At 37.7% G+C, this 10,175-nt stretch overlaps 1 protein-coding gene across 1 annotated transcript in view; it reads right to left on the reverse strand.

Moving 5' to 3' along the window:
• The window catches only part of SLC25A36 (solute carrier family 25 member 36), a 39,523-nt gene that overhangs the window by 20,741 nt on the left and 8,607 nt on the right, over positions 1-10,175 (reverse strand). The window contains exon 2 of the mRNA XM_029214444.1: positions 933-1,097. Within this exon, the coding sequence (XP_029070277.1) occupies positions 933-1,097 (165 nt within the window). The remainder of the gene's footprint in view (positions 1-932; positions 1,098-10,175) is intronic.

Consider the following 10,175-nt stretch of genomic DNA (forward strand, 5'->3'; position numbering starts at 1 on the left):
CACAAAGGTCAAAGGAAGAATTTTAAGAAGAGGAGCATTACATTCGGTAATAACTGTCAAAATCATGATATTAAAATACTCTATTATTAAGCAGATAGAAGTATGTATCTACAACAATGGCATTTTAACCCCAAATTGTTAACAATTTTATTCTACCTACTCATGTACTTAAGTAAATTTGAAAAAAGAAAAGAGTGATGAAATCTTTTGGTAGTGAAAAACACACAGTATGAGTTTACTTGCTACTACAAAATAAACACTACTGAACTAAGCTCAAATAGATTATGTCCCAACTGAGCTGATAAGACAGACACCCAGGGCATTCAGTTACATATCTAAGTTTAAACATATAAAACTCAATTTCAATAGTTTTGAAATTTCAAATCTAATTTGTAACACAATGAAGTATGGTAAAATGTAAAAACACATCTTTTTCAAACCATTAAGAAATGCCGATCACTGAAGTACATTTTAAAATCAGGAGAACTCTGCTTTAAACCTTAGTTATATTTAGGTCATATAAAAATCAGACTGACATTAATTGGATGTACTTACTTGTGTGAGCACTTTGAAAATTAAAAATACACATAAAGAGTTAGCATTTAACATGATCACATTTCAAAAATAAATGAATTTATTTAAACAAAACAAAATACCTATAATGTCTTGAGAAAATAAATCCACTGGATAAATGTAGAAAAATACTCCAAATACACGTGATTTGGAAATAATATTACATTTTATCCAATGTACATATTATCCAACTTACTGTTCCTCTCCATTAGGGATTATTGTTTCTACTGAATTTATGGGAGTAATTCTGTCATTAAGTTTGTAAAAACCTTTTTAAATATGGCAGAATATAAATAAACAAACATGGGCATCACTAAGGTAAAGCCGACAAAAAAAATTCATGAATACTGTGCTCTCACTTTAGACAATGGAGAGGTCCAGGAGACACTACTCGATTGACACTGGCTCCAGCCATGGTGTTCAGCTGAACTTCAGAGATATAAAGTGTCACAGAAGATGACTGCAGCCGTGTTTTTACAACTTCCAGTGGACATGTCAGAATAGCTCCCACCGTACCACCACATCTACAAAAAAATGCAAAGAACAAAACTTATCTACTTAATTCACAAATTAGTACACATGCGCAGAGCTATGAAACAAATGAACAACTGGGGCTTTGTGAAGGTACTAAAATTTACGATTTTTGATTTTAGAAGACTAAATAATTTTTTAAATGTTTCACTTATTTGACTGTATACAAACACCTTTAGTAGTTAAAAGTAACTGAGCTTAATATCTACCTAGCAAGAATAATTAGCTGAAGATTCCAAACAGTGGGTGTTACTATTGAAATTTACTGGTACGTCACATCATAGCTTTTAAACACTGTTCTAGGGCTTTATTTGGTACTCCTTGCCCAGATATTACTTGTGTTGAAATCTAGACCATTATTTGAAGTATATCCTATTTCTCAAACTCCTATCTTATCTTTCAAAATTCAAGAAATGGTCTTGAGAGCAATATGAAATAAACCACTGATGGATAATCATACATGTCCCCTTATTTTAAATATCCAAATACTCAGAGGCATTTCACCTACAAATAAATACGGAATTTGAGTCTCAAAATCTGTATGTTAGGCCCACCATATGGGAATCTGTGCAAAGTAGGTAGGCTTAGCTAGAAGAATCCAATTTAAATATAAGGACTGATCACCAAAACAACAACAAAATAAAAGCTCTTAAATGATATTATTTAAACTTTTTGAAAGTATAAAAGAGACAGGCTGAGTAATTTATTCTTTTTAAATGCAAGACTGGAAAATAATTTTCTCTTAAAGCATTAATAGCTACTCAATGGAGTTCTGAGAACTGTTTTCTAACCAGAGGAAAATCACTCAAGAGACCTCTTACTGCATTGAAAGAGAAAAGCAGACTGAGTCAGAAGTAACCTGGACCTCCAAAACAGGCATTAGAGCACGAAGAAAAACAGCCCACCACAGAAAGATACTAAACAATTCTACGTATAGAATTTTAAAAAATGTGTATATACAAAAGATATAATAAAAGGAAAGCAGGCATGAAAACAATACCATTCCAAAGTTAGGACAAGAAATCATTAATAAGAGTATTTCATATTAATTTAACAGTACATGCCATCAAGAAAATAAAACTGAAACAAACTTTATCCAATAAAAGTGAAAAATTAACACAACAAATGAAAAACAGAGAACATCCACATGTAAAATAAAACTTGATTCTTACCTCTTATCATATTTTAAAAAGTAACTCAAAATGGACTATACAAAACTTCTAGAAGGAAACATTTGGAGAAAAATCTTTTTGACTTCGGGTTAGGCACACATTTCTTAGACTGAACAACAAAAAGCAAACGCATGAATCATAAAAGAAAAAAACTGATAAACTGGACTTCACCAAAGTTTAAAAATTCCACACTCTGAAAGAAACTGTTAAGAAAATGAAAAAAACAAACCACAGTCTGAGAGAACTATTTGCAAAACACTTACCTTGTAAATGCTTATATTCAGAAACAAAACTCAAAAATAAAAACAACTAAAAAAAGACGAACGGGCTTCCCTGGTGGTGCAGTGGTTGAGAGTCCGCCTGCCAATGCAGGGGACACGGGTTCGTGCCCTGGTCCGGGAAGATCCCACATGCCGCGGGGCAGCTGGGCCCGTGAACCATGGCCGCTGAGCCTGCGCGTCCGGAGCCTGTGCTCGGCAACGGGAGAGGCCACGGCAGTGAGAGGCCCGCGTACCGCAAAAAAAAAAAAAAAGATGAACAAATACTTCAACAAAGATATATGGATACAAATAAACAGAGAGATTTTTCAAAATCATTTTTCATCAGGAAAATGCAAATTAAAACCTCAATGAGGTACACTGCACATCTTACTAATGGATAAAATTTAAAAGACTGACAATAACAAGTGTTGATACAGAGCAACTAGAAACCTCAAACACTGCTGGTGGGAATGCAAAATGGTAGATTTTTTTTTTCTGGGGGGGGCCACACTGTGTGGCTTGCAGGATCTTAGTTCCCTAACCAGGTATTGAACCCCGGCCCAGCAGTGAAAGTGCAGAGTCCTAACCACTGGAACACCAGGGAATTCCCGCAAAATGGTAGATTTTGGAGGGAAAAAAAAAGTCACAGTTTGAGAAAAAGTCCGGTGGTTTCTTACAAAGTTAAACATATTACTGCCGTACATCCCTGCAATCCCACTCCTAAGATGTTGACCTGAGAAAAATCAACACATACAGGCATACTTAGAGAGATTGTAGATTCAGTTCCAGACCATCCCAATACAGTGACTACCACAATAAATTGAGTCACATGAATTTTTTGCTTTTTTAGTGCATATAAAAGTTATGTTTACACTATACTGTAGTATATTAAGTGTGCAATAATAGCATTATGTCTAAAAAAAGTACATCTTAATTTTTAAAAATGCTGATCAAACTTATAAGTTTTTTGCTTTGACAAAACAGATGAGTTTCTTTTTAAAATTTATTTTATTGACATATAGTTGATTTACAATGTTGTGTTAATTTTTACTGTACAGCAAAGTGATTCAGTCATACATATATATTTACATTCTTTTTCATATTCTTTTCCATTATGGTTTATCACAGGATATTGAATACAGTTCCTGTACTATAAGAGTAGGACCTTGTTGTTTATCCATTCTATAAACAACAAATTTATAAGCTTCTGCACAGTGAAGGAAACCATAAACAAAACGAAAAGACAACCTACAGGGCTTCCCTGGTGGCGCAGTGGTTGGGAGTCCGTCCGCCTGCCGATGCAGGGGACACGGGTTCGTGCCCCGGTCCGGGAAGATCCCACATGCCGCGGAGCGGCTGGGCCCGTGAGCCATGGCCGCTGAGCCTGCATGTCCGGAGCCTGTGCTCCGCGACGGGAGGGGCCACAACAGTGAGAGGCCCGCGTATGGCAAAAAAAAAAAAGACAACCTACAGAAATGGGAGAAAATATTTGCACATGATGCAACTGACAAGGTATTAATTTCCAAAATGTACAAACAGCTCATACAACTCAATATCAAAAAAAAACAACCTAATCAAAAAATGGGCAAAAGACCTAAATAGAGATTTCTCCAAAGAAGACATACAGAGGGCCAACAGGCACATGAAAAGAAGCTCAACATCACTACTTATCAGAGAAATGCAAATCAAAATTACCATGAGGTATCACCTTACACCAGTCAGAATGGCTATCATCAAAAAGTCTACAAATAATACATGCTGGAGAGGGTGTGGAGAAAAGGGAACCCTCCTACATTGTTGGTGGGAATGTAAATTGGTGCAGCCACTATGGAGAACAGTATGGAGATTCTTAAAAAACTAAAAATAGAGTTACCATATGATCTAGCAATCCCACTCTTGGGCATGTATCTGGAGAAAACTCTAATTCAAAAAGATACATGCACCCAATGTTCATAGCAGCACTATTTACAATAGCTAAGACATGGAAGCAACCTAAATGTCCATAAACAGATGAATGGATAAAGAAGATGTGGTACATATATACACAATGGAATGTTACTCAGCCATGAAAAAAAAAATGAAATAATGCCATCTGCAGCAACACTGGATGGACCTAGAGATTATCATACTAAGTGAAGGAAGTCAGACAAAAAGACAAATATATGATATCACTTCTATGTGGAATCTAAAAAAAATGCTACAAATGAACTTACAAATAAACTTATGGTTACCAAAGGGGAAAGGGAGAGTGAGGGATAAATTAGAGTTTGGCATTAGCAGATACAAACCAGTATATATAAAATAAACAACAAGGTCCTACTGTACAGCACAGGAAACTATATTCAATATCTTGTAATAAACTATAATGGGAAAGAATCTGAAAAGTATATATATAAAAATAACAATCACTTTGCCGAACACAAGAAACAAATACAACACTGTAAATCAACTATACTTCAATTTAAGAAGAAAGAGAGAAAAGCATACAATTTAAGTTTTATGTGTAAAACTTTATAAGAAAACGAAGACCCTAAGAAGTGGCTAAAACTGAGCATTTTTATGCTAGGTTTGATGAAGAATGGAAAATCGTGGGAAAATGTGATAGGACAGAAAAAGGGTATGAGCAAAGAAATAAAAATGCTGTTGGGAAAATGGTTCTGATAGACTTGCTGAACATAGGGTTGCCACAAACCTTTGTTTTTTTAAAAAAAAGGCATTATCTTCAAAATACAATAAAGCAAAGTGCAATAAAACGTGCTATGCCTGTATATGTCCACACAAAGACCTGTCCATGAACGTTTACAGCAGCTTTACTCTTAATAGCCCAAAACTGGAAACAACCAAAATGTCCATCAACTGATGAAGGATAAACAGACTGTGGTCTATTCATACAATGGACTACTGCTCTGTAATAAAAAGCAGCAACCTGGATGAATCTCGAAAACATTATGCTAACTGAAAAAAACCAGCACAAAAGGCTTTCATTTTATAACATTTTCATTTTTATGACATTCTGTAAAAGGCAAAAAAACTAGAACAGAAGTAAGATCAGTGGTCACCAAGAGGCAGCTGAGGTGGGAATAACTGACCACAAAGGGCATGGAGAAATTCCTGGGATAACAGAAATGTCCTATGTTTTGATTATAGTATAGGCATACATCATTTTATTGTGTCCCACAAGTATTGCGTTTTTTAATAAATTGAAGGTCTGTGGCAACGCTGTGTTGTTAGATGATGGTTAGCATTTTTTAGCAATCAAGTATCAATACATTTGGGTTTTTAAAATTTTATTTTATTGGCAGCACCTCGCGGCTTGCAGGATCTTAGTTCCGCAACCAGGGATCAAACCCATGCCCCCCGCAGTGGAAGCGCGGAGTTCTAACCACTGGACAGCCAGGGAATTCCCAGCAATCAAGTACATTTGATCCTTGAATAACCTGGGTGTTAGGGGTGCCGATCCTCTGTACAGTCAAAAATCCACGTATAACTATATAGTCAGCCCTCCTGTATCCGTGGCTCCACATTTGTGGATTCAACCAACCATGGGTTGTGTAGTCCTATGGTATGCACTTACTGAAAAAAATCTGGCTATAAGTGAACCTGTGCAGTTCAAACCCGTGTTGTGGTGTGCGGGCTTCTCACTGCGGTGGCTTCTCTTATTGCGGAGCACGGGCTCTAGGCACACGGGCTTCAGTAGATGTGGTGCTCGGGCTCAGTAGTTGTAGCACACGGGCTTAGTTGCTTCGCGGCACATGGGATCTCCCGGACCAGGGATCGAACCTGTGTCCCCTGCATTGGCAGGCAGATTCTTAACCACTGCGCCACCAGGGAAGTCCCCGGGTCATCTGTATTTTTAAATTAAGGTATATACGTTGTTTTTTTTAGACATAATGCTATTGAACACAATAGACTACAGTATAGTATAAGCAAACCTTTATATGTACTGGGAAACCAAAAACTTAGTATTTCTCAAAAATTCCATTTATGACTTTAAATAGGAAATTAAAAAATTTAATCCTCCAAAAGAAAAGATCAAAACCATGATTATATTTTCAGAAATCAAGCGTCAATTAGACAAATAGTAGGGCCATAAAAGATCTGAAACAAAATTAAGCAGGCCAAGGGAGAGTTCTACACTCAATGAATAAGAAACTGATATTTTAAAGCAGCTATGAAATAGGCTTAAAAACCTAATTATAGGGCTTCCCTAGTGGCGCAGTGGTTGAGAATCTGCCTGCTAATGCAGGGGACACGGGTTCAAGCCCTGGTCTGGGAAGATCCCACATGCCGCAGAGCAACTAGGTCCGTGAGCCACAACTACTGAGCCTGCGCGTCTGGAGCCTGTGCTCCGCAACGAGAGGCCGCGATAGTGAGAGGCCCGCACACCGCGATGAAGAGTGGCCGCCGCTTGCCACAACTAGAGAAAGCCCTCGCACAGAAAAGTAGACCCAGCAAAAATAAATAAATAAATTAATAAACTCCTACCCCCAACATCTTCTTAAAAACAACAACAACAAAAAAAACCCCTAATTATATATAAGGCCCAAGGAGAATCTTAAAAACAGAAGCCATAGTTTATTTATGTTAATTGTTGACGCTACGTAGTAAGAGATATGAATCATCACAGTATACACTTTAGTATATACTACAGAACTCAAGAGAGCCTACATGGTAGACCACACTGTATTCACACTACAGTAGTGATTTATTTATAGTAACTCATATTTGTTTTTAATTCAAATTTGCCTAGCTTTTTGAAAGCTGTTTAATATATTTATGTAAGCTTATTGAACATAAACCCCAATAGACCCCAAATCTGTAATAAACATGCAAATTTATATTCTGTAAAACCTAAAGAATATGTCCTTGGTTTTCACAATGAACATGAATTACTTGCATAATTAAAATAAACAAAAACAAGCAAAAAGCAAAGTTAGCACATTCACAGGAATGACTACCTATATCATACTTAGTCATTCCTGGTTCCGAGAGAATAAACACATTACACAAAGAAAACAACCAACCAACCTACCAGGGAAGAACAGTATCTATGCCTCACAGGCTTGTTGTAAGGATAATATACGATAATGATATAACCCATGACATGACACATAGAAAGTACTCAATAAGCATTAGCTACTGAAGTTGTCAGCATCTATTACTGATTATAGCAACTAAATTTAAAAATTTATTTTTTTGCAGTACACGGGCCTCTCACCGTTATGGCCTCTCTCGTTGCGGAGCACAGGCTCCGGACGCACAGGCTCAGTGGCCATGGCTCACCGGTCCAGCCGCTCCGCGGCACGTGGGATCTTCCCGGACCGGGGCACGAACCCGTATCCCCTGCATTGGCAGGTGGATTCTCAACAACTGTGCCACCAGGGAAGCCCAGCAACTAAATGTTTTAACAGAACTATTACAAATACTTTATGGCAGACGACAGACATATATACTGTGATTCCTAAAAAAAACACTTCAATAAATAAAATACATGATGATCTAAACTGTACAGAGCTGCGGGGGGAGGGCAGTGTAAGTGGGTGTATACACAAGCACTTACACGGTCCTGAAGCAGTTTTACATTATAAAATGCAATAGGTATATAGTACAGGAGTGACACTCCAGTGTTTCTCATGCTGCTTTTTATCTTAGTCACTTTAAAGTAATTATTTTGTACACTGAAATCACCATAATTGATGTAAAGAACAAAACTACTGCTGTCAATAAACATTTAAAAATCTCTATGTATGAAAGCAGGATTAATTACATTAGATTTATCTCTTCACCATGTCAAAACTCACTGTCTAAAGGAAAATGCCACAAGGACAAAGAGAGGAGAAATTAACACGATTTCAAGCAATGAAGCAAATGGGAAGGATTAACTGCCTTGGCAAAGAGGAAGAAAGGCTTGCAGAAAGAAATACCAAAGAGAAGCAAACAGTTTTGCCCTGCTGAACTCCTTACAACAGGCCTAATGACTAAGTGCACCAAGTACTCAAGATGGAGGTAAGGCTAAGAATTTAAAACAGAAGGACTGGCTGACGGGTAATGTAGCAAAGCTAGGATACCAGGTGGTATTCTCTTCCTCCCCACCATGGGTAAAACTGTATTCCAGGGCAGAAGGCTAATTTTCTGAAGCACATGAACTCAAACTGTGAGCTCAGGTTTAACGGGTACAATGGATGCAAAAAACCCACATCAAGTTACCATATTGCAATCTTTCATTATACTGGAGACAAAGATCTCATGAATTTCTAGAAAGAACAAAAGGTCGCATACACAGGAAAAGTCATAATAGCATCACATTACTCAACAACTGCAGAAGATTACTTATTCTAGAATTCTACGCCAAACCTAACTATTAAGTAGATAAAATAAGAAGTTCCCGCTGGTAAGGAGACATGGGGGAAGGGAGCAGGGAAACGTTGGTTTTTATTTCAGCAGCTTTTTAAAAAACTATACGTATAAACTTCTTTATTTTTAAATAAATGTTTAATCATAATTTTAGCAGTAAGTATCCTTTAAAAACAGCACGGGTTTTTAACTGGAGAATGTTGATGTTTCTGGGACCCAATGGACTCCATGAAAAAATGATGTATTTGCGCCAGTGTCTTTGACTCAGAACTCCAAAATAAATCCAGAATCTTGACCACCTCTCACCATTTCCACCCTGGTCTAAGCCACAATATTTTGTCGAAGTTACTGGACTAACCTCCTAATTAGTGTCTCTCTTCTTCTACCCTTACCCCACTCCCTCAATACATAAGAGTGACTGTATTAAAATCTTGTCAGATTAAGTCACTCCTCTGCTCAAAACTTTCCAAAGACTTCCTATGTCATTCAGAATAAAAGCCAAAGTCCTCACAATGGCCTACAAGATCTAACACAATCTGATCTTCCCTGATTCCTCCTGATCTCATCTACTATCTACCTTCTCACTCACTCTGTTCCAACCATACTGGCCTCTGCTCTAATTCTAATTATTAGAGTTTAACACACCAAGCATGTTCCTGCGGTATTGGAGGCTAACAATCATCAGTTCGAAGGGAGATCAAAGGATAAAGAGGCCTTCTGATATTCGACTATCCTCAAGTCTCACTGGTTCTACATTCTAAACTTCCTCTTATACTTCCCCTCACCACCCACACTGCAAGTGTCTTAAAGCAGGGCCTCATTTTATTTCTAGCCTTCTAGCTGGTCCTGAGTCCCTTCTGATCCAGTGATGTGGCCAATGTGTCAAGATCAATTGCAAGGTGTCACCAATATAATTTGCTACTAAAGAAAGTACTAAGTTGGATGCTTTACTGTTAAAAGAAAAAGTTACAATTCAAAGTCTCTCATTCATTTGCTTTAAATGCTTCAATTAGCAAAGAATTCCAAGGAGAGAACAGCCAAGTTTGATAGCAGAAGAGCATATAAATGTGTTATTCTGTAATATCAAAAATCTAGAAAGGGGACTTCTATGGTGGCGCAGTGGTTAAGAATCCGCCTGCCAATGCAGGGGACATGGGTTCGAGCCCTGGCCTGGGAAGATCCCACATGCCGTGGAGCAACTAAGCCGGTGAGCCACAACTACTGAGCCTGCGCTCTAGAGCCCGCGAGCCACAACTACTGAGCCCGCGAGCCACAACTACTGAGC

Source organism: Monodon monoceros, unplaced genomic scaffold, assembly GCF_005190385.1.
Source record: "Monodon monoceros isolate NGI ecotype Baffin Bay Population unplaced genomic scaffold, NGI_Narwhal_1 Super_Scaffold_11, whole genome shotgun sequence".
NCBI classification, from domain to species: Eukaryota; Metazoa; Chordata; class Mammalia; order Artiodactyla; family Monodontidae; genus Monodon; species Monodon monoceros.